General features: G+C 34.4%; 1 protein-coding gene across 7 annotated transcripts in view; it reads right to left on the bottom strand.

The window, feature by feature from the left end:
- The window catches only part of CACNA2D1 (calcium voltage-gated channel auxiliary subunit alpha2delta 1), a 359,292-nt gene that overhangs the window by 151,306 nt on the left and 181,660 nt on the right, over positions 1–26,326 (bottom strand). For all 7 annotated transcript variants that reach the window (XM_031591457.2, XM_090135242.1, XM_090135262.1 and 4 more), the window contains exons 4-5: positions 25,790–25,849; positions 3,444–3,488 (exon numbers count right to left, since the gene is read on the bottom strand). In XM_031591457.2, the coding sequence (XP_031447317.1) occupies positions 3,444–3,488; positions 25,790–25,849 (105 nt within the window). The remainder of the gene's footprint in view (positions 1–3,443; positions 3,489–25,789; positions 25,850–26,326) is intronic.

Here is a 26,326-nt window from a genome sequence, read left to right as displayed (position 1 = left end):
CTTTTGTAAAGCTACAATTTTAAATGATTAGTGGAGCTAAGACAGGAAAGCAGGATCTGTGCGATGAATTTCTTCTAATTTTTAAACATCTAAAAGTTATGATTTAAAAGATCTAAAGAGAGAAATACATACCTGAAAGTCATTCAGCTGACCTGTGTCAAACACTTAGCTCAGAATAAACCAAATAGCTATACACAGTGACTAGGTTAATCTTAGATACCTAATTTTAATGAATAAATTACTGATACTAATTATTCCTACTTTTACTTTTAGAAAAAGCTGTCAGGTAGTATGAATAAATAAAGGTCTATGGCATGAAAGAAACAGAAAGTGTAAATTTCTTATGAGACAAAAAATGGATAGCAGAAGCAGTTTTACTAGTCAGTATTTCAGAAAAGACTCATTTAAAATCTCTGTCTGTGCTAAAGGTGCTAAGTTATCTCATCTGTTTCATATACACTCATTGCCAAGGTTTCCATAACTAAAATATCTGATTTGTTTTAAGACAATCTACACATAAGGTAATGTACATGTAGGATGACTAGTAAGGCTTGTGAGCACCTTCAGAGCCCCCAGCACACTGCTACTTATTCACCCCATCAAAAGTTCAGCCCAAAACTAAACTGTTAGAGACCCTAGTATGAAGGTACTATTAGGTATATGACACCTATCTTCTCCTTTCTTCCCTCTTATTTGGCTAATAGAGGTGCACTACTCTAAAGGACAATCTAGAGCAAAGACATTAGTTTATGTGATATACACCAGTTTCTTTGTTGTCTACAAAGTTGTCTTCCTAAGATGAAATTAATCTTCATGAACATCTTCCTTGCTCATAAATGCCCAACAATTTGTCAATTTTCAGCTGTATTAGTGGGACATTTTATTTTCTTATTGTCATCAGAGCTTATCAAGAATTACCGCTCTTATTAGAGCTTAAGTTTAATAAATTTTAGCATCATTATGAAATGTTCAGATTTATTAAACAACAAGGAAAAGAATTTACAGTATGTTTTACTAGGATGAACAAATGTAGGCCGTAGCAGAAATGCTGAACCAACTGTAAGAGATCATTCTTTTATGCCATTGACTCAAAGCTAGCTAGGGACACAGATGAACAAGTCCAAGCAAGTCCTGGCCAAAGGCTGAGAAATCCTTTGTCTGAGGGACACAGATGGACAAGGCCACCAGCAATGAGAGAGAGATAAGTCGCAGATTAATGGCCAGGAAGTAGTCTTTTGTGTGGGCTTATCTCGAAGGAGATGGCCATCTCAGGGGGTTGCTGCATATGACTCTTACCCAAGTGCCCAGGAATGCCACGCTGGCAGAAGAAGAAGGATAAAAAGGGGACCTACAATCATGAGACTGGGTTTTCTGGTAAGAGATTCTTCATGAGGAAGAGGGGCTTCTGACATGAGAAACCTCACAACCTGCCTCTCTCCCTGTTAGACTTGCTCCGCAGTCTATCTGCATGCTGAAGAAGAACAAAAGTATCTGCCATCAGAATGCCTGCATGCTGACAGACTCTCCTGGGCCTGCTACCTGAGTCCTGCTGCTTCTTCCTGGACATACCGTGCAGCTTCTTCCTGCTACCTCCTTGCTGCCCAAGGCCAGCCATGCTGCTGCTGCTTTCCCCTTGCGCTTTTGCCTCAGACCGTCAGAACAGCGTGCAACGGGACCGCTGCTGGATCCTGACTATCCACGCTTTACGCAATTCTTATTTCCTATCTTTTCTATTGCCCTCCTTCCCTTCCCCATCACCCTAATTCATAACAGTCTTTCCTTTCCCCGTCTCCCTGATTAGGATTTATAATAAACTCGTCTGACCCACATTTAAACCATTGTTTCTTAATCTCACACCGGGTATACATATATCAGAAACCCTCCTCTTCCTCCTATAATTTGGAGCGAGACACCAACAAGTAGGAGCAGTGGCTAAGATATTCAATTAGAACTCATGGGGAAATTGTCTTCAATTCAGCCAGAAAAAGATCTGATCAGATTGCCAAAAAGGCGTAAAAAATAAACAAGTGTTACTTGTTTATTAACAGGTTGGCCCTGACTAACAAGGAGCTATTTTTAACTCAACAGCAATTATTATTACAACCTTCATTCCAAGAGTTTAAAAGGGAAAAAAAAAAAAACAACAAAAAAACACCACCACCAACAAAAAACCCTCACACAGAAATAAAAATAGGAGTTCTGGTGGAATAAAATTGTTTTGCTCCAGAAGAAAAAAATTATCTGAAATAAAGTTAAATAAATAAGTAAACTCTGGAGCAAAATTTCCTTTTGTTTTGCCTAACCAATCTGAATTCACATCAAGACATTTCCTAGTACCATTTGCATCATAACAGATGCAGCAAGCCTTTTTATTTCAGACCCTAATTTACCATTGCTGTACTACACAGTATGTTTACCTTCAAAAGCTAAATGAAATATAGTTTTGTAAGTAATCTGTACCTGACATACTAGTGAATCCAATCAGAAGAAACCTATCTTTCAAACTAAGGTTAGTTTTAAGGCATACACATTTCAGAACTTGAGACAATTGATTTGTTTGTGGTATCTGAAATCCAGTACTCATAATTCTATATAAGCATATCAGATAGTTTTGCTTGGCATGATATATGCACCTTCTTTAATTGCCTTACAACAGAAGCATCAACTGCAACAGTGATGCCATCAATCTCTAAAGAATACTTGATTAAAAAGTGCAAATGATGCATGCTGGCACTTCTGATGTCATTAATACATTTACAAAATCTTTTCCATGGCTTTATAAATTAAATCTATAATGAAGACAAGAGGTTGTATTTTCTCAAGTAAAGGTGAAGATAACTTGCCTTCTCCTAAGACATTAAGATTTTTAATATTTAAAGCCAGATAAGAAATTACAAATCACTCACTGTAAGAGTTTCAGTAGAACTGGGTATTGAAATCCCATACATTTTCTCTAAAATTTGAGACCAGATTTTCAATTTCTCACAACCTTATTACACACATATATGAGTGATCACAAAATGCATGAAAACAGTTGTTCAGTAATATTTTCTACCTGCTTCTGTCTCATGTGAAAGAATTCTTAGAGAGAATACAGAACAAAATAGTACTCCTTCTGAGTAAATTATTTACATTTCTCATTTTGATTCTCAAATGCTATAATCACAGTTATATTACATATCAAAAAGTGAATGATACTGCTGTCAGGATCTTTCTCTTCCTACACATTTTCCGATCAGCAACCTAAAACAGTGCATGAACAAATTAGGTCTTGAGAATAACAAGAAAAAAATACTATCTGGCTCCTAAGTATACCTGTAAAGAAATTTTTAAGTTTCTGGTTTTCTGCAAAATATTTAAATATTTATTTAGTATTCAATTAATCTTTTCATTCCCTTAATTCCCTGAGATTATAGGCAGTAAAGAAAAAAAAAATTACTTACATCATTCTGATCATCTTTTGCATTGTAATAGATTATATCATTATTCTGTAAAAGAAGAAAAGAAGGAAATTTGTTAAAGTAGGGCATAAACTTCACTAGCAGCAATCAGTACTAAAATACAGAAGTAAACTTGCAATTCTTTATGTCTTCTCTTTGAAATATCACAAAGTAACATGTTGCATGTAACATTTACCATTTCCATATTCAACTTAATTCATTTGATAATTATGAAATTATGTAAGATGTGCTAACAGCTAGAAAAGTACACACTGTGTGGGATGAAATCCAGAGGTCATAAAAGATCTCTGTCAATCCCTTAGTCAGTAGTCCAGTAGCTTGTTTAAAATAGGCAACTGAATGTATTCTCTGAACACAGCCTTATTTTTTTTGATGGTAAGCAATACTTTTGGACCATATGAATCTAAACAAAAACTTCACCCCAAAGTTCTCTTTTCTTTTATGAATACAAACAGGTGTTCATATGGTTTCAGTAATCATTTTTCAAGTGAGCAAGATAAAGAAAATTATTACTTGCTTTAAAAAAGTACATTTACGTGCTACAAGTTAATGCAGTTCACCTTTATAAATGATCTCTTTCCTTCATAAATGATATCATTCATTCTCATTTGTGACCTTTTTGAGATGCGAACATGAAGTATGTCATAGATGAGCTAAATGTCAATATCAAGTAAATGTTGTTGACATAGCCTCATCCTCTTTCCCTCAAAATGCACTTTTCCAACTTTCCATCAAAACATTTTTCTATTCTCAGCTCAATATGTTTCACATTCGTGTCTGAGTACATAAGACAGAGCTCATAGTGTGATGCAGATAAAGAATGAAACTCCTTTGATCATTTGGCATGACTTGTAGTCATCATTATTAAAGACCAGCATTAATTGTTTATTCATTTGTTACTTGATTGTTAATAACAGAATCACAGAATCATAGACAATTCCACATTGAAAAGGACCCACAAAGATCACTGAGTCCTATGTCTGGGTCCACAGAGGACCACTCAAAATTCAAACTCTATTCTGAAAGCAAAATGTTTCTTCAACTCCGACAGGCTTGGGGCCACGTCTGCTGCCTTGGGGAGCCTTCCTCAGGACCTTACTCTTAGTAAAGAACTTTTTCCTGGTATCCAACCTGAACCTCTGCTGATCATGAAGGACTTACAGAAGCCTTCAAATAAGTTGCAAGAGGTAGAAGATTCAATTTTCTTTGAATACTTTCTATTTTATATGTGGTTGTGTACAGAAACAACTGTTCTGTAAATAAACTGATCTGTTTAAAAAGCTGTGTGATTTACTGGCAGGCAGCATTTAAAACCACTCAAGACCCAGTCCTGAGTGGTACTAGTAGGGAATGTTAGCACAAGTGTTTTGAACACGTTCCGTTAAACAAAAACTTGTTTCAGTGTTTCAGTTCAGAAGACAAGGAAAAAGGTATACTTCTCCCACCCTGCCTCCTTATGACATTACAGCAGTTCTTCTCCCTAAGATTTTCTTCTGGAAAAACTTGACCAGGAAAAAATAATACAGACATATTTATCTAGATAATATATATATATATATGTATATGTATATATATATATATTATTTTTTAAAAAGGAATGCTTTCCACTAAATACAAGTCTATTCAATCTTCATAGAATTATAGAATGGCCTGGGTTAAAAAGGACTATAATGATCATCTAGTTCCAACCCCCCTGCTATGAGCAGGGTCACCAATCACTAGACCTGGCTGGCCAGAACCACATCCAGCCTGGCCGCCTTCTTACCAACTTCAAAACAAGATATCAATTTAGTTCCCCACTCCATTGCTATTTATTGTGTTTACCCTATACACTGTCACTAAATCACTTAATGTACAGATTTTTAACATGGTATTCTGTGAATACATATAAACATAATTATGTTTATAGAACATTGAATCGTACCTACTTATACAAAATGATTCCTTATTGTCACAGTTATTTTTTCCCCATTCTTTTATATGTTTACTTGTTTAATTTGACAAAAGGTAGCACAGCATTCCTATCTACTTCTACTGGACTAAATAAAATATTTTAAATCACCTATTAAAAATTTATGCTTCAGATGCATGATGTTTTTACCAGTTAATTAAAGTAACCTCCCCAACATAAATTAGATACTTTGTTACAGTATACTTGTCTCGCAGTTCATTATCCTGCCCGCAGACATTACCTATATGATGCATAAACTAAAACTGACATCGGTCACATCTCAGTGCTTTTAATGTAGAAAATGAGATAGATAGTGCTACACCACATTGAGCACTGTACAGTTCACAGATTAGATTCATGGATCAGTTGAATCTTTAGTGGACTATTTTTCATAATTTAACCACTTCTAGATGGCAAGATCAAATTGTTTTGTTGCTGGTTCTCAAGGAAGTCGTTTAGTTATTTATTTATTAACTCACTGACACAAAGAATCATAATCTTCATGCTCTATACACTTCTGCACCACTCTGCCATCAGGTAATACTGCGCAGTTTTTCAGCAAGCTTAAGATAGAATGTAATACCATTGTTGTTTTTTTTTTTGTTTTTGTATGTTGTTTATATTATTGTTTGTACAGTTTGAAAAAGTGAAGAGTAGCTTTTGCTGTCATAAATTCCCTTCCAGTGCAAAGTTTCAGTATTTCACAGAGATATGAAAGGAAAAAAAAATGTACAGACCAGCTCACTAATGTTTCTTATGTGACTCAGTGTTCTTCTATCTTCATAAACTTTCTCCATCCACAATTCCACTGATATTATTTACAGATGTTAGACTGTGTCACTGTCTTTACAATGTTGTCCATTTCAATAGCACTTTGCTTCCTAGCTTTCGTATGAAATAATTCCAATGGGAACCACTACACATTACTCAGTATTAATGACTTAGTAAATTTCATCACACGGAATCCAACTTTTCTGATCTCTACAAACACTCTGTCGAGAGATTTGAAGAAAAACACAGATTCATCAAATAGAATAAAAGTCTGGGAAAATGACATTTTTCAAAAAATCTGCAGATGAAATTTAGATTTACACCATAACTAACTTACAGTCATATTTTGAGTCTTTACAGATGTCAGTGGTTTACGGGCTGGTTTGGCCCAGTTCTGTGACTAGCGGAGCGGAGGGATGCATGGATCAATGCCTCCAGAAAAGAAAAACAGGGGACCCTGAATAATTAAAAACAGTGGCAACGATCTGAAGAGAAACAAACTAATTTACTAAATATGGTATTGGAATGCAAGATAACACACTATAATACAATATTCTACAATATAATGGGAAGCTAATAAATAAAATATAATGAGAGAATGTCTGAAAGCTGAAGGCCTTACACTAATGCTGAGGTGTTGCACGCTGTCAGGACAAGCAGCAGGGAGGAGAGCTGAAAAAGGGGAGCTCAGGTGATCTATAAAAGCTTATCTCCCCTCTCTGAACACAAAGTCTTCTGGGGTATGTAGTTCTTCTCTTCTGGACAGGTGCCCAGAACTGGAAAACTAACTCTGATGTTATGATGTGGAATACCGATAACCAAACATCATAAAACCTTAACAACAGATCTACTTCTACACAGCCTATCTATCCAACTGTTTAAATGGTGACTCTCAAGTCAGGATTACATAAGTGAAGTTGCCTCATGATCACAGAAAAAAAAAAAAATAAAAAAAAATCTTAGAATATGATAAAGGGATCACATTGGAGGAAAAAACAAAAACAAAAACAAAAACAAAACAAAACAAACAACAACAAAAAAAACAACCAAACAAAAAAAACCCATGCAGTTACACTTGATGATTTTAGTACATCCCTTCCAACTGAACTACTGGATAGGCTGGATTGATGGGCTGGGGCCAACTATACGAAATTCAACAAGACCGAGTACCAGGTCCCGTACTTGCATCACAACAATTCCGTGCAACAGTACAGATTTCTGGTAGAATGGCTGGAAAGCTGCACACAGGAAAAGGATCTAGGGATACTAGCTGACAGTCAGCTGAACATGAGCCAGCAGTGTGCCAGGTTGCCAAGAAGGCCAATGGCATCCTGGCTTGTATCAAAAGTAGTGCTGCCAGCAGGAGCAGGGAAGTGATCATTCCTCTGCATTCACCTCTGGTGAGGCCATATCTCAAATACTGTGTTCAGTTATGGACCCCTTGTTACAAGAAAGACACTGAGGTATACAATCATGTCCAAAGAAGGGAAGCAAAACTGTGAGGGGTCTGGAGCAAAAGTCTTATGAGGAGCGGCTGAGGGAACTGATATTTTTTAGTCTGAAGAGGGGGCTTTGAGGGGTCCTTATCGGTCTCTACAAATGCCTGAAAGAAGATGGTGAAGAGGTGGGGGGTTCTCTTCTCCCAGGTGACTAGAGACAGTATGAGAGGTAATGGTCTTAAGTTGCAAGAGATTCAGCTTGGTTACTGGGAAAATTTCTTCTCTGAATGTCTGTTTAAGCATTGGAACAGGCTGTCCAGGAGGCAGTAGAGTCATGATCCCTGGAAGTGTTCAAGAAACGTGGAGATGTGACTCTGAGGGACATGGGTTAGTGGGCATAATAAGGATGAGTTGACGGTTGGACTGGATGATCCTAGGGGTCTTTTCCAATTTCACTGATTCAGTAATTCTATTCTATACAATAATATCTGACCCTTGAAGATAATTCAGTGTATAGTGATAATATGCTTATGCCTAGTTAGAGATTCTCCTCAGTTCCACATAGTACCAAACATAGTTCCTTTTCACCCCTACTATTTCATGCTCTCATAGAAAACCATGCTCCATAAAATTAGTGTTAAAATTCCAAATTTCCATGAAATACAGAACCAAAGCTCTTTTCCTGCTCTTTAACCTGCTATTACAGTGATATCTACAAGGATTCTTTTGTTCTGCTGGTAAAAGTAAGAAATCAAAACCAAGAATAAAACAAACCTTGTAAGAAATATATTTCTGATTTCCTTCTGGTTGATGTTATGCAATATATTGGCTTGTTTGGGATGCATAAATGCAGGTACTGTTTAGAGAGAGATGGACACCATCCTGTAAATGCACAAGGCAAAGTAAATGCCTGCATCTTTATGGATCCTCATGTAGTTAGGGTTCAGGAATAAGCATAACTATTTTTAGATTGTCCATTTGTTTTCCACTTTACTGGCTTTTCTCCTTCAAACAGAATGATATGCAGTCTTTTAAAACATTTTCTTAGAACTACAGTATCAAATTTGAAGAACATTTTTAAATCACAGATTAGTCCAAAACACTTAGAAAAGACACAGAACACAAGGGAAAGAACTAGAAATTCTTACTGCTGAGTGTGCAATAATAAAAATACCAATAACAATCTTATATTTCCTCTTTCATAGACATACCAAGCAGCTGATCACTTGGAGGATGAAATTAGTGTTAATGTTTACAAATGTTAAAAAATATTCCCTTAAGTGCTTATTAAACCACCTGCTTTAATTTGAACAATTTCTTTTGTCTATTTCCATAAAGCTGTGCAGAAACAATAAAGCTCACCCTAATACCTTTAGGATAATTAAAACTTAAATCCAGCCCAATAAATCCTATGGTAAATAATCCATCTAGTTTTAGTTTAATCCCTTACATAGTCTGACATCCAGTTTAAGGCACAATTAGACTCTTAAGAAAAGAAAACTGATACAAAAATATTTCTGCTTCTGAATGGAATAACATTAGGGAATAAAAGTCTACAAATGGAGAAAGGAAGAAAGAATGGCAATTATTACAATCTGTTTTATTACAGATTTGTAATTCTCTGTAAGTGAAATGGCACATGTAAAATAAGGAGATTACCAGCTTATATATATTTTTTTTCTTCAGTATCTATGAGCAAGAATATTTATTACCTCCTCTATTTAGAGTGAATATGGATTTGAACAAAATAGCAATTTATTACAACTTACTATGTCTGAAAAATGGATGTAAGAAATGGATTGGAAAGCATGTGTAATTTAGGACTTGAAAACAAGATCTTAAAAAAATAATTTTTAATAAAAATTTGACAAATGTAAAATTCAACAGCAACCTGGTTTTAAAATATTTCCCCATATTACTCTTCATATGGACAAATGAGCCACAGAAATCTCACTTGCCTTAAGAACTAGTTTCTTGCAATAGTAAAATTAACACACTAGTTACAATTTTTAGTCCAAATCTGCACTAAAATTTATGATAAGTCTATTTTACAAATGGCTTTTCTTAAGATTCTACTGAGACTAATAATTGGAATAAGAAGATTAAGGTAAAGATTACAAGATTACAAGAAAGATTACACAAAGAAAGATTAAAAGTGCCACATGCTAAGTGTCATTGAATACACTTCCTTTTTGAAGGCAAGAAAGATCAATTTTATTCAGCATTCATTTACAGTATATTCCTCTGCTGAGATAACCAGTCCATGAATCTTCAAATGTATAATCAGTTTTCATGGGATGGACACATAGTGCCTGTTCACATGTCAACTAAAATTATAAATAAAGTGAGTAATTTATTAATAATCTGCATGCTGGACTAAGTGTGACTAAAACATATAGCCTGGATATAAAGGAATGATTTATCAGGACTAAAATCTCACAACAATGCAAACATTATTTTCAATTTTGAATTTTTTTCTGAATTAGAAGATACCATATAGAAAAGCCAGTATGTTCTTCCTCACATTAACAGATGATATATTTTTGAAAGGCTATTAATGGAAATGATCCAGCTAAGCTTCAAAAGCTTGTACTTTGAAGATAAAAGCGTACCTAGCCAATGGAGATAAAATAAATTCTGAGAATTATGTCAAGAAGTACACAATAAATTAATTTAAAAATGCAAAATCTATTTCATTTGCTTTTCTACAAATACCGGACAGAGCTTGAGAGATGTTATTTCGCCTAATCATGGTATTTTTGTGGCATATGTTAGGCAAAATATAAACACAACTGTAAGAGTACATACTTGTTAAAATTGGAAGATCATACTTCATGTTCTTACACTTTTTGAAAGCTTACTGGTCACAGGAGTATCATGACCTTGCTGGGATTGTGAACTGAGTAGCTGAGTATGACAAGAACTACAGCAAATAGGCTGAGTGTGGTGAGCCACGACACGTCAGTACAGGTTATGCATCAGTGAATGACATGAAAATATGTGAAATGCTCGTAAATCACGATAACAGATTGATTTAACTGGCAGCCTATGACAATGCCTACCTATAAAACAACCAGCAATACAGATCATACAGAAACATTGCCATACCAGGAAATCCAAGTATCAAAGTGGAACCAGTCCCCATCAGAGCTGAAGCACTGCCCAGCATACCTCCAGCTGGGCTGTGTCAACCCACCTGCCCTGTGATAAGGGTATGTTCAGCTGACTCTATGCATGGAGCACAGATGTGAAATGACTGCTCTGCCCAAGCCTACCCATTACTTGATCCACTTCAGAACAGGAGCTTTGAAGCAGCACACTGTCTTTGTTCCTTTTCTCACCATGACAATATCCAATTATATGCTGATTTTATACCTGCTTGATTTTTTGAGGGCAAATGGTAATCAGTAAAGCTGTGTAAGAAGTTGGTTTATATTCACATTCATGCATAGACTCATATATGCATAGTCATGCACACTAGATTGCATGCACAGCCTTGGTAACTGGAAAGTCTGCCTCTGTCTTCAGATCTCTAGAATGGATTATATAAAGGGCTACAGACTTTAAACTGACAAGTAAAACAGAGCAAGAGGCTTTGCATAAGGAAAATCTGCTGTTTTTTCTAGCAGTATGCAATCTATTTGTGTTGTTTTGGTTTTCTCTTAAGTAAAAAGAAACAATTAATTCTAGAAATACCACATGTGATTTTTTTTACTTTCATCACTGTGTAATCAACAGGTAAACTGCTAGCCAGGAGGACCACATCTAATGTAATTTAAAATCCTTGGGATGAGCAGTTATTTCCACCTCCGAAAGAAAGTACGCAGTAAAACAGCTCTTTATGACAAAATAGGTCTACAGATATTAATAAAGTGTCAGTTCTTCACACTGAGAATTCAGAGAACCAGTGGCAAGATTCCCTGATGCAAACCTTATCAGTGTTAAGCAGTATGGCAAGATAAGTGGCTCTTGGTCTTTAATCATCCTCGATATTTAAGAATATATTATTTTCTAACTCTGTAGCCACTTGAAAATAATGTTAAAATGATTTTAAAGTCCTTCACTAAATTTTTAAAATAATTTTTGCAGATGTTTTTCTTATCTTTGAAATAAAAGCAAGATATAGAGGCAGTATAGCAAATACCTTCTAATCTTCACACTGTTCTCTGAAGATTACACTATGTTCTGAAGAATTTTTCAAATAATTTTATTTCAATCTGAACTTAGATTCACTGAATTCAATAGAAAACTCTCTGGAAAAGGTCCAGTGTGGAAATATTTTTCATGCTGTGAAGTTAATAATAACAGTATGGTACTCCCAATGCATTCAAATTTTCTAAGCAGCATTATCTACTTCCCTCATAGAACAACTTATAATATCCCTCTGACTCATGGTAGGTAACAACAGGTCATAATTCAAAATAATGATTTCTCCCTCCCATTCTACCATTCAAGCTGTCCTCAGTGTTCTTACAATCTCCCCAAAGAGTAATAAAAATATTAGAATTTTATGTACATGCATCTACTGCAAATGAAGAGAACAGAACAAAAAAGGATACTGTTCTGCAGTTACTGAGTTTGAAATAGCTGTTAAATATACATAAAGGGATTCAAAAAGCTGCCTCGTATTTTTCTACTAGTCAAAAGTAAGATGGCCATATATATATATGTAAAGTATTTGGCAAATATATAATTCAAAAAAAAAAAAAAAGAATAGCTGCTAATCTTCTCATCATAACAACCTACCCAAAGTACAAGCACCTGAGAATGACTTTTTATAAGACAAAATGCAATTGATTACAAAGAAGTTTTCCAGGTGGGAAAATGAAACAAATTTGTTAGCACCTCATTAACCTCTGTATCAAACTATCCTGTCAGTTTAATTAAACCAGCAAAGTATGTTTGTTTTAATTTATTCAGCATTAATTTCTTTATTTGGTGAAAGAACATAATAAGTAAACAAAATTTGTCAAAACTGATTGTACATTCTATATACATTGTAAAGACTGTGACCAGCACACTACAGAAGCCTAGTTAAACATTTTTTTTTTACTAAGAGTGGTCAGGTGCTGGAACATGCTGCTCAGAGAAGCTGTGGATGCTCCATCCATGGCGATGTTTAAGGCCAGGTTGGATGGGGCTTTGGGCAATCCAATCTAGTACTTGATCTTGTGATTGGCAACTTTGCCTGTGGCAAGGGAGTTGGAACTTGATGATCTTTGAAGTCCTTTCCAACCCAAGCCATTCTATGATTTTACGATTTATATGCATGTCTTGCTCTATCAGAACTAAATAAAGCAAATATACCAGTTCTCCAACAACCACAAATCCCCCCAGAACTGCATAGGAAATTATATACTTTAAATAAATGTGTGTACAAAAAAGTGTTTGCATTATATACACGATACTTAAAATATCAATATATAAAATATTTTTATATATTATACTAATATATATTTTTAACCATGTGCTAAGCACAGTGAAAGACAGTCAGCTTAAATTTATGACACTGCTATTGTGTGTTTTCACCAATCAGAGATAAACAAATTAATCACAGAATCACAGAATCACAGAGTTGTAGGGGTTGGAAGGGACCTCCAGAGATCATCAAGTCCAACCCCCCCGCCAAAGCAGGTTCCCTACACCAGGTTGCACAAGTAGGCAACCAGGCGGGTCTTGAATATCTCCAGAGAAGGAGACTCCACAACCTTCCTGGGCAGCCTGTTCCAGTGCTCCGTCACCCTCACCGTAAAGAAGTTCTTGTGCACATTGGTGCGGAACTTCCTGTGATCCAGTTTTTGGCCATTTCCCCTTGTCCTGTCTCCACATGCCACTGAAAACAGTCTGGCCTCGCCACTTTGCCCCCCACACCTTAGATATTTATAGACCTGGATCAGGTCTCCTCTCAGTCTTCTCTTCTCAAGGCTAAACAGACCCAGCTCACTCAGCCTTTCCTCATAGGAGAGACGCTCCAGGCCCTTCACCATCTTTGTGGCCCTCCGCTGGACTCTTTCCAAGAGATCCCTGTCTTTTTTGTACTGGGGAGCCCAGAACTGGACACAGTACTCCAGATGAGGCCTTACCAGGGCAGAGTAGAGGGGGAGGATCACCTCCCTCGACCTGCTGGCCACGCTCTTTTTTATGCACCCCAGAATGCCATTGGCCCTCTTGGCCACAAGGGCACACTGCTGGCTGGTTAGGAATGGTACAATAAACATTACTAAACATATATAACATGAACAAAAAATCAACCATGCCATCAAAGCCTTAAGGTATGTGATACAACAGTGGAATAAAAAGCCATGAGGCTGGTGTCTTGGTTTTCCATATTGTTGACAGAAACCTCATCCAAAACCATCTGGCACCAAGAAGAACACTAGCCAGAGTAGTTCCTAGACTGTCTCTCTGGAGTTTCATCATCTCAAACTTCATATCCTAGAACATGAGGTTTAAAATTATATTTCTCCCACTTTTTGAATGCAGACATATTCATTTAGCTTGGACAAATCAGAAGCTGCTAAAACTAAACAGCCCTAAGCAGAATCCCAGTTAATGAAAAATGCTGGTAGATCATGACAGGATATGGAGATTATCAAGGGAGAAATCTTGATTTGCTTTTCTTTCTATCAAAAAATAGGTAGGTAAGAGGAAAATGTATAAAGAATGGACTTCACAAAGTAAAATTCACCAGATGTAACTTACAATATTACATAGCTAAATGTATGTAAATCTAACAAATCCTCTGATTTTGTAATGGATAGCCCTAAGTAGCTGAGTCAATCTTTTATATTTAAGTAATTATGGTAAATTACCAAGTGTACTCCTACACAAACTTTTAAACCCATTAAGTTCCTGCTTCCTTTAGAATCAAACAAAAGTTGATGATGTTAAAACGGCTAATTCTAGAAGAACAGAGATATGGTAGACGTTAAAAAAAAAGATGCAGGAATTTTCAGTGATCAATGACAGTAATTATTATTCAACCAGACAGTTTAATGAGTGATGTGACAGATAGATTACTTCAAGGAAGTCCTGCATTCAGGACTTCTACTATCATGCATCATGGATACGATGGAGGTACTGAATTTAGCCATAAATATCTCCTTTTCACAAATACGGACACTGTGATAAGAAATGAAAAAACAGTCACATTACTTCAGCATATGCTCAATTCAAACAAATCCATTAATTTGAAATTGCTGTTTGATCCATGCAGATTATTTTATTAGGTTACTGAATATGTAGCAATCTGTGTTTCATATATAAAGTGAAAATAAAAAGTACAAATATTTTCCCTACTGAAATTATAACAAACAAAACCAAATCAACATTATCAAAACAACATTTATTACAACTCCTGTCAAATCTTTAAGTTTTAACAAAGATTTAGAGATTTAATTCTGATAAACATGATAGTCCATGGAATTTCAATTCCTATAAATTTTATGTCCTCATCTTACTTTTTCAAAAATGCTTTGAAGTGGAAGATGAAAACATTGTGTAAGATATTTTTACATTTACATTCATACATATGCCTTTAGAATATATCCAATAGCTAACATGTTCCACCAAGAAAAGAAAAGAAAAGAAAAGAAAAGAAAAGAAAAGAAAAGAAAAGAAAAGAAAAGAAAAGAAAAGAAAAGAAAAGAAAAGAAAAGAAAAGAAAAGAAAAGAAAAGAAAAGAAAAGAAAAGAAAAGAAAAGAAAAGAAAAGAAAAGAAAAGAAAAGAAAAGAAAGGATTTCTGTGCTTTTAAAAATTTCTTCTTTATTTCTCTTGTCTTAAAGTAATCATATGGCAAGGAATGTATTACAGAAAGTCACTAGAATTAAATTCCAAGAAAAAAACAACCAGATAACATTTGTGCCTTACAAGAATCTTAAATCAATAGGGAAAAAAAAAAAAAAAAAAAAAAAAAGGAAAAAAAAGAAAAAAGAATCATAGCTGCATGAATAGTAGTAGCTGAGGGGCTTAGACATCTCTTTTCCTTTTTTGCATATAGAAAAACTAAAATAAAAAGAGACAATAGCATTGCATTTCTGCTGGGAAAATAAACACAGTATTTTTGGCTTAATATAAATTACTGTGTGATACAAGAGATGCAACTTTTCTTATATAAATTATAAATGTCTGATACAAACTGTGGACCACATCTTACATAGCTGACACTGACCTGTCAAGTTAATGATATTCTTTACATAAAATTTTAAAAATAATTTTATTTATTTCCTTCCTTGCCTGCATCATTTCTTTACCTGATTTTTTCCAATAACTTAACATCTGTACAAAAAAAAGATTTAAAATTCATAAAAAGATGTCATATTGCACTTAACCCATAGAAATTGCTATTCCTTATCTTAGACAACCTGTCTGAAGATTAGGAAAAGAAATACAATTAAATCCCTCCATTTCACTCAAAATGTGAAAAGTTCCTTTTCAAAAGGTAATAAAGGTGAATGCATTTCATACCATGTCATCTTTTCAGACTGCTTTGGTTCACAGACATAACAATGTGTCTGGCATATTGACTTTTAATTATATTAAAAGTATTCTTTCTAAGATAAATCCTACCCTCTTCATTAAGATTTTACTGTAAATGATTTTACATCTCTGATGCCTCAGATGGAAAACAACTACGGGCAGCACATACGAGTCTTACGAAGTATCCCATGCTCACCTAATTAATAAACACAGGAGTCATAATTTAATTATAGAGCTCTGACATCTATTTTGTGCATGTCTTGCACTAAATCACTGTAATAAAGCAAAGTTCTGTGAGTACACTGTAATTCAGAAGCAGTTCAGTAGCATGAGACAAATCAGTAGCTGTAAAATGTCATTCATACTGTTATTTAACATAAAATGATGAGGAATTTTCTAGTTAATCACTACAAGCAAAAGGACCATATCACAAATAATTAGAACATAATTACCTTTCTTTCTAATTACTGGATACATTACAGTGGTATGCTGGATTTCATGCAGAACATCACTATGACTTAAGAGCTGTATCAACGTCTTTGCAATTAGATTTCTCATTCTGCATATAATAACTACACTAAGTTAAAAGTTATTTGTATCCATGGATCACAACAGGGCTTTTTACTTGTTATCCATTTGCTACTTGTGTCACAAACTGCAAAGAAATTTGGAAGCAACCAGCTATTTAAGTGCAACCATTTCTTTCAAAAATGCAGCCATACCCTCACAGCCAGACTAGAAACAGAGACAGCAGCCAATATTAGACTGCAAAATGTAATTACAGAGCACTTTGACTAAAACAAAACCTTGGAAAAGAAGACTGGCAGCTGATGGCTGCCAATAAGATGGAGAGAACACCATTCTCTCATCTGAATAATGCATTCTCCCTTAAAAACAGATTCAGCCCAAGGCTGAAGTTCCAGGCAGCACATGCAACAACCCTGATCTCCAGTAACCATTCCTGAATTAATGTTCCAGTTTTCCCCATTTCTTCTAGCTCTCCAAACTCTGCACAGGTACAATAGTTAGAACAGTCTGTGTTTTTAACAACAGAGGAGAAGTTCTAGATTTGTACACCTTCCAGTAAATTTCTAGAATATTTTAAAGACAGAAAACTGTTCTAGGCCAGGAAATATTAAATTTCACACAATTTTAGCATTTCTGTAAGAATCTGTGGTTAAAGATAGGCTTGGGCCCCTACGTTTTGTATAATTCATTTTAAAATTCTTGTACTGGCAACATTTATTTGAACCTCATTTCTTTTCAAAATCAGGGTGGATAGATAACCAGATAAAGTAAGATGTGTGGAAATAGCCATGGCAAAACCAAATAAACAAGAGCAGGCAGTATTACAGAATAAAAGTAGGAGGAGTATTTGATGAAAAAGACAAGGGAACAGAAAGGTTCCTGCATACCTATCAAAAAATGTAGAGAAGTTCTAGAATGAAGTGCTGGTGAAAGTAAATTGGGTAAAATTAAACTTAAGTGGATATAATCTTCTTTTACTTTTTAGGTGGGGGAAAAAAAAAAAATCACTCACAAAGCATAAAAAGTTTTAAGGGCAGAACACACCAGAGTAATGTGCAGGCACAGAAAAATATCAATAGAGCCAAGCTCCTCAGTTTTATCATTCCCATGTGAAATTCTTAAGAAATGTAAAACTGAAGTTCCTCTCTTGAGAAGTGGTGAATCCCACAGGACTAAAAGGAGAGTCCTGCCTGCATTAATTAATCACCAGGGATTATTCCTCCAGTTTTAAAAAGAAAGATCTCTCCTGGGTAAGAATAGTCACATATTCTATTTAGTTTTGAAATTTGCAAGACAGTTACAACACACAGTGATTCAGTTCAAGTATAATTTGGGGCTAACAAATGGAAAAATGAAAACAGTGCGATAGCATGAAGACATAAATTACAGCCATAGAGTTGCCCAGAAGCTGTCAAGACCTGCTAAATCCTCATGCTCTTTCAATACAACCTACATTTTTTTTGGCGTATGAATTTATGCAGTCCCGATTTGCTCGCTGACAGCCAAAGTGATCTGGGGAAAAGTAAACAAATGCTTGACACAGATGACATTTCTGGCCAAATCAGGTGAAATTTTACTATTGTTTCATTGCATAATATAGAATACTGTTAACATACTGCTCATTTTGAACAGTCTCTCTTATCCATGCTATGTGGAGGTCTTGCTTTGTGGCAAGCCCTCAGAAATATCTGCCATTACTTATACACATCATCATTATTTTCAGGATGCAAAAGGGCCAGAATTTCACCTTTTGTTTAAATTCTATGAAGAATCAGAAGTACACTATACAGAGGGCAGAAGAATAAGAATTGCCAAATCCCTAGAGCAAAATGTAGCTCTTAATAATAAAAGGGTTATCTACTGCTTTCAGAGTATTTTAAAATCAATTCAGAATGAAGCTAATATTAATATTTCCATTGTATTCCAACTGCAAAATACTACAGATATTTAAAAAAAAAATATATCTGTTTACAACTACTGTGCAGGCCACCGCTGTTCTTGTAATATATTTTGATATATTTTAGGTATATAATGCCTGGAAAATGCCTTTTCCAAATTTTTAAATTCCTCAGCCTCCAAAGCACCGTTGTCTCTTTTTAAAGATGAGGTGTGACAAGGATGAATTCACACCTAGTATCTTAAAAGAACAAGGTAAGCTGTCAAGGCCTGCATGACCCCTCAGCCTTTGTCATTTGAAAAACAGAAGGAAATAAAGAAAAACATAAATATCTCAAATATATATATATTTAAAAAAAACAATCCAAAGCATCTCAGAATTTCAAAAAAATTATATTTCTAGCGTGAAATAATATGCTGTCATGGTTTTATGATTTTTGTTATCAGTATTCCTCATCACAACATCATGTAGTGTACTGGTAGTTAAAGAGTTAATGCTCCAGTTCCGTGGATTGTCAAACTAGTTAGAGACTAGCTATAATGACAAGAATAAATCTAGGAGAAATACACTAACATTCCTAAAGTGAAAATATTTGGCAAAGAAAAAAATAAAACATACTTGCAATAAAATTTTTATGACTTTATTTTACCAATTCACTGAGGATAGTAAAAAAAGGCTAAGAATTATTTACCACAAATTTAAAATAGCTACTGAATTCAAAGGTGAAATGTAAAATTGAAAAATAATTACCTTCACCTATGTTAAAAATTCAATGAAGGCTCTTAGAAAATATATAGAACAGCATCCTGTAGAAAGCTTTTCTTAACATAATGTACCTTTCCATAATGTACCAAGAGCCTGTAGGTTGTTAATAAACTAAGAATAATAGGATATCCTGCTTTTAATAAGGTATTTGTTCAGAAAGCACATTAAAAGATCATTCAAAACAAAGGTATTAATGCAGATGTATGGTGTCTTAATAAGAAATCACACCTTTTTTCTTTTCTCCAGCTCTTTCCTGCCATCTTCCACCTGCATTTTTTTTTTTTAATGAGTTTCTCAGTAAATAAGTAAAATGCCTTTTGAAATTCATGGTTTTTTCAGACAAAATAGAATGCTTGAAAAATTCAATGATTGAAGGTGTTTCATCTCATCATTCTAAGAGATCTTTTGTCTGGTCCTCTACCAGTAAAGTAACCTGTTGCCCAGAAGAGATCCTTGCAATAATTTGTATTTTAAGGTTACAATTCTACACTGAACATTAAGTATAATAAATGATGATAAATGACCAGATGATACAGCTGAAAAGTTCTCTCTACTATAGTTGTACAATTAAGAACACTGCTAATATACAATCTTGATTCCGATTGTAAGGCTGCTGTTTCCCACCTTCTTTATTGAGCTTTTATTGGGTTTGCAACTCATATGGCATAGGAAAAAAAAAAAAAAAATCAAAGCTGAAGTGTTCAAATGATTAATCATGCTAACCTAAAAGATAATGATGGATTTTTTTTTATTTTATTTTATTTTATTTTTTTACCTTTTGGGCGTGTTTCTAATATCCAGCTACCCTACTTGACATTTGTAAACATAATCAGAGAATTGTAGGGATTGGAAGGAACCTCTAGATATCATCTAGCTCAACTCCACTACTAAAGCAGAATCCCCACAGTAGGTCATGCAGAAAAGTGTTCAGAATGATCTTCAATATCTCCAGAGAAGGACACTCCACAACCTCCATAAACCAGAGTGCATCAGTGACACTCTGTGGAAGCAATCTGAACATTACAGGCAAGATGTGGGGGAAGACGGAGTACAGAATGCAAGACAAACTCTACACTCATCTTACTAAACCTATGACACAAGTTTCCAGGAAGGCTTCAGGATGGGCATGTCCACATGTCCACAGTGAAATTATACATTATGATGAATTTCTTCTTAGCAGCCTTATGAAAGTGATGTGAGTGCTTCAAATACTATACATTTTATATGATATCCAGTTTTGAGAAAGTGATGGTGAAAAACTCCCTAAATGCTTATTCCTGCAAAATTTGCTGTGTATTTTATGGATCAAAAAGGTGTGAGCAATAAGTATCAGACAAACATCAGAACAATGCCTGAAATCATAGTTTCAGTCAATCATTCATTCCTATTTCTCTCTGCAACTCAGATTGCACATACATAGTTCTATTCCCTGAGTAGAAAGATGTCAGAGTGCAAACAATCCCTGACAGAAGAAAGGTGATTTCATTCCATTCAGTGAGATATGGCACATTTAATTTAAATTATGTACAAATCAAAGCTATGTGTCACATAAGTGAAGGTGGCACACGGCCCTTCAGAGAAGAACATATCATCTTCCCTAAGATCCTTACCATCTGCCTGTCAATTTAAATCAATCATTCTGTGTAGTTTTTTTCCAAGTCACTTGCTTTAGAAGTATGAGGCTTCATCCAAAATTAATCAAAATCAATGGAAGACTTACTTCACTGAGTCTTGGATCAGAACACTGTGTCAAGATACAGACACCTTTGACACTTTGCCCATTTTCATCATTGTTCAAACTTTCACAGAATTATTAAGTATAGTTTGCCAGAAAAGGTTCACACGCTTGCTACCTCTGGGAAATGGGTCCACACAACCCAGATCTGTAACCAAATCTAAACAGCATCACACTGCACAAATGCACTGGACTACAAGAGGTACAAGCCAAGGGAGCTGCATCCTCTCTCCACTGTTCTTAGAGAAAAACTGCTCTGTAGCTCGTCACCTTCTCTGAGTGCCTCAGATCTATCAAAAGAAAAAGCGTGTCTAATAAACTGCCTTCCTAGAATGAAGCAGTACTGAAGTTGGAAAATTGATTAATTAATTTTATTTATTTATTTATTTATTTATTTATTTATTTATTTATTTATTTATTTTTCACCAGTTGAAGCTTTTAAGATGAAATGTTTCAATGTTGTTGTCATGTCCACAGTAAGTTACAGACAGCCTTGAAACCTGTGGCCTACTGCTCTGCTCCTGTGGGTCACCTCCTGGGTTACGTCAATGGATCAACTCCTGTTATTGGAGACTTGTTTTCTCTTAGTTATCCTTTTTATTTTTTATTTCTTTGGTGAGCAACTTTTCACCTCAGTTTTATGCAACCAGTCTTTATTAAAAAAAAATAATAATCCCAAAGTGTTTTGTTTATGATCTAGTGTCTCACTTTTAAGGCAGGTCTATACCTCATTATCACAGCAATGCTGTCTCACAAATACCAGGGTTAATAAAATAATAATTTACAAAGAAGAATATAGAATTATATTATTATTTAAAAGATAATGCAATATGAAATATTTTTTTTTCTTGTAGCATTTTAACGTTAGAATTAATTCCTAAAAGTCCGAATTTCAGTTTTCGTAAAAGTAAATGGATGCTAATAGGCCATGCAAAAAGACACTTCTTGTTAAAATACAAATGAAATATCCCTTATGTTTATACATGTGTAAGAAATTAGTAATGAAGCTGAACTGGAAACAAAATTGCTTTAGTTAACCAACCATTGCAATGCAATCCAATGTGGTATCAAATGTAATTGTGAAAGACCATTTGGGGAATAACAGCAATTATTACATAGAACATTCTCCTCCTCTCCTTCCAATTCACTTGCAAAGTTGTTTTTTTTCCATGCCTCTCTACACCAGCAAAGTAATTCAACTATCATGAGTGTCAAAGACGCCATCATTTCACTCTGCAATACACAAGAAAATTCAAATTGACAAGGCTGTTTCATTTACCAATTACTGGGTTGTAACTCTGATTTGTAACTGCATTAATCTAAAAATGTTTAAGTAGTTTTTTATTTCTCCAGCTGTATGTATAGCTAGGGAATTGTGTGGTGCTGATGAAGCAGGAAGCAAAGAATGGCATTTCTTTGTTTGCCTGAAGCTAAGTACTTTGGATTTGCCTTCACACATTTCATAGCTATTCTCTAAAGATTTAATGCTCTTCTAATGTTAGTATTATTTTCAGGCTGTTTGAGAAAAACTGCAGTTCGATATTTTAATTGAATACATGCTTAATCAGACAACAACCCATATTACAATCCAATATTAGTGCAAACTGTTCCTCCTCCTTTTACTCAGAAAATGTTCAGTATTCTTAATTAGTATTCATCATTAATATCCGTTTGAATCACTTTGTACTTTTTAGTAAGTCAATTAGTAATTACTAAAATTATTTTTTAGCATTAAATTATCAGTGTAAAACACCAAAAAAACATTACGATCATTACTTCTGTCAGCCACCTAAAGAAGTGGTACATGCTCTTAAGTCAGTTTAGATTTTGTGGGGTTTTTTTGTTTGTTTTTTTGTTTGTTTTGCTTGAGACATCTCATCTACACTCATTAATAATTTATTTATTAATAAAAATAAGGTACATGTTGCCCCCTCCCCTATATCAATCTGTGCATTTAGAAAAATGTACAAGATGACAGCAGGGTAGGAATAAGTGACTATTTTAGTTAAAAATCAAACATTCCCTGTTCAGTAAGTCACTGGATCACAGATTCAAGTTCAAATTCCTATCATTCAGATTTCTATGTTCACAGATATTTTTTTGTGCTTTTTTTTTTTTTTTTTTAAATAAGGATTAACAATTTATTTCAGATAAAGTCAAAATAAAATTTAAAAATTCTTAAATTTTGGTAACGTTTCCTTTAAAAATAGATTTAAAACAAACAAAAAACACTTAAATTTAAAGACACTGCACTGTCTTCCTTGAAGTACTTTCAATTCAATATACTGCAGCACTAGAAATAAGGAGAGATATTCTACTCTCATTCAACTACAGATAATAGGAAAACTGGATTTCAGTAGATAAGTGTCTCTATCAACATTTTAGTTTCAACTTTTTTTTCTGAAAGAAAATGCTCTCCTTTAGATAAATCTGACAGTCTTCATATGAAATTATTACATGAAATTAAAAACCGGGATCAAATCTGGATCTTCAAAAATTTCTCCCTGTACTGATTAATTTAATACTAAATTTTCTGATGATAATGAACTTTTGTTAATTGTGATATTAACCTGAAAAATGCTTACATGCTTCTTTTGTTATGGTCTGTTCATCAGTATATACTTAGAGAAAGTTGTTAGAACAAGTGATGTGGCAGTCACGATGGTCAGATCTCTTGTAGCTTTTATAAGGACATCCCTCTTTGCCCTTCCTTTGTTGGATTTATTCCATTGAAATCTGTGTATAATCCTCTAGAAGGAATGCTCACAATATTTACTCTTCAAAACTCCATAGGCTCTGGTTTTGCTGCAATGTAACTGTCAAGGATATCAAAGATTATGAACTCACTAGAAGAAGAAAGATCCAAAGAAGACCAAAGAACTTATTTCTATAGTTACTTATGTGCAGTGTTGCTGGGAGGGCTTTCATCACTTTAAAACAATTCCTGGGAAAGGAAATAAATCTCATAGAGAATGATGCAGACTATTCATAGTGACATTAAAGGTATCAGAAGAAATGCTATCAGTGAGAACTGAAGGAAGTTTTACAGTGTATCTTCCATATTACATCACAGCCATTAGGAGAATGAAACTTACAGTGAAAATTAAGTTTATCTGAAAGATCTGTGTGCAAACTAATTTGAAAAGGCATTTTCTAAAAAGTAGGCCAGAAGAGAAGAAAGATTACTTCTGGCAAAAAATGGAGCAAATTAAATTATAAGAAGAAGCTTAATTCATTTATTTTAAATTTAATTGCATAACCTAACGTCAAGGTTATTATATGGTGCACAGCTAATTTCAAAACAACTTTGGTTTGCAGTTACTTTATTATAAAACTAAATGTTTTTCTTTACATATATATATATATTTTTAGCACAGTATTTTCTTGTACCATAACATAACATTAATATAAAATCACATTTCAAAACTACTTTGAGATCTCTCCTTGACAGTGAATTCCAATGACACCAGAAGCTTCTGTGATGAAATTGACTTCTACTGAAAAAAAAAAGGGTGAAAACAGAAACAAAAAGTAGAAACAGTATTGTTGATATGAAACCAATGTGTTCTATAAGAATGAAAATGATCAGAAAGAGCATCTGAACTCCATCACTCTGTTCTGCAGTGAGCCCACAAAATATGTGGATTTTGTTTCCTACTCAGAACAGTTATAGATTAGCAGCAAAGGTCACTGTAGAATTTCCATTACTGCATCCCCACGGACGTGACATTCTGTGTTTTACCCTCTTTTAGAAGCTGTGCCTGTGCAGGGAGCACATGTAAAAGAATTCAGAACATATCCAGACCATTTTGCTCACTAAAAAGGCACTTTTATATGAATTTGGCTTAACCTTAGATTTTGTTGACTTGTTTTTAAGAACTCTATGTCCAAGTATATGAGAAACACTGGGACATAAAGAACACACCAGAAAAGCGCTGCACACTTAACTGTGTACCTCTATGATGCCAGTGGATATGCAGACAGTCTAGGTTAGCAAAATCACATAAAAGCACCGTCTGCTTTTATTTCTGAAGAAAGAGGTAACAGTGGCATAACTCTGACACTGTAGGAAACCATAGTCTAAAATTGAAGGCTTATATCTATACAGTGCCATATAAATTTTAGTTGAATATTTATAAAGTATTAATGTTGTGCACTTTAAAATCATACACTCACATCTGAAAATTATTCAATCACATCTGAAATGATTCTAGGTGATAATTTAGAATTTGACCAGTCTCTTTTGTAAGTATCAGAATGTTGATGAGATGCTGTTATTAAAGTATAGAAAAAAGATTCTTAAAATAAAAAGCTCTTGACTGAACAACTGCTCCTGCAGTTGCATAAATAACTTTTTTCTTTTTTTTTTTTCATATTAAACTTCTTCCTATCACATAAAAACATCTTGTTAAAATAATTTCTATGCTTTTGTTTCAGAACTCGGAGTAGCACAAACTTTAGTAAGATTAGCTATCACTCAGACACATCTCCTCTGCAATTACTCCATATGTATTAAAACAAAAAGATGTCCTGGGTGTGCCTCAGAACTACGTAGTTGGGCCTGTGAAACTCCCTATGAATTATGAAGGGAAAAGTCCGCTTCATTCTCTACAGGCACTGGTTACTGACACATACATTCACAGGTAATGATTCCTTCTGCAGTGGATATATAAACAACATGTGTGTAAGAAGAGAATTAACATTAGAATGAGGAAAATTTGTAAATAGTTAAAGGGAGAAAAGCTTAAACTTCTGAAACTTACCCCAAACTCATCCCTCCACTGATGTGATGCTTGGTACTTCTCTGCTTCTTTAGCAAGGCGCTGAAGACCAAAGAGAAGACATATATTTTAGTTTTCCCAAATTCTTCACCGTGCAAAGTTTTTCCTTATTATTTCCTTCATACATACATTTATTTTTTCTATATAATTTTATATATTCATGTTTTTGAACTTAAATGAAATTGAAGCATATTTGAGTAAAGATGTACTACACAGCTTTTCAAAAATGCTATTTTGTGTATTGTTTACACATTTAAGCACTGCAATCATGAATTAGGTAGCTTAATATTCCAGTGTTATTTAAGAATTTCTAGTTAAGTTTGAAAGCCACCAATACCTTTCTAAAAATACTTTCTCCTTACACACCTTGGCTTATACGTATAATTTTAATCTACCATCCAAACAGAAGCATTTATTAGAATCTTAAAACACTATCATGGATTTTCATAACAAATTATCTATCTTCAGTTATACAAAGTACTGATATCCTCTGTGATGATTAGGTACCCATAAAAGCTT

The sequence above is a fragment of the Phasianus colchicus genome, chromosome 1 (genome assembly GCF_987193195.1).
Source record: "Phasianus colchicus chromosome 1, bPhaCol1.hap1.1, whole genome shotgun sequence".
In the NCBI taxonomy this organism is placed as follows: domain Eukaryota; kingdom Metazoa; phylum Chordata; class Aves; order Galliformes; family Phasianidae; genus Phasianus; species Phasianus colchicus.
Note: the sequence above shows the minus strand (reverse complement) of the source record. Positions and strands in the feature narration are given on the sequence as shown.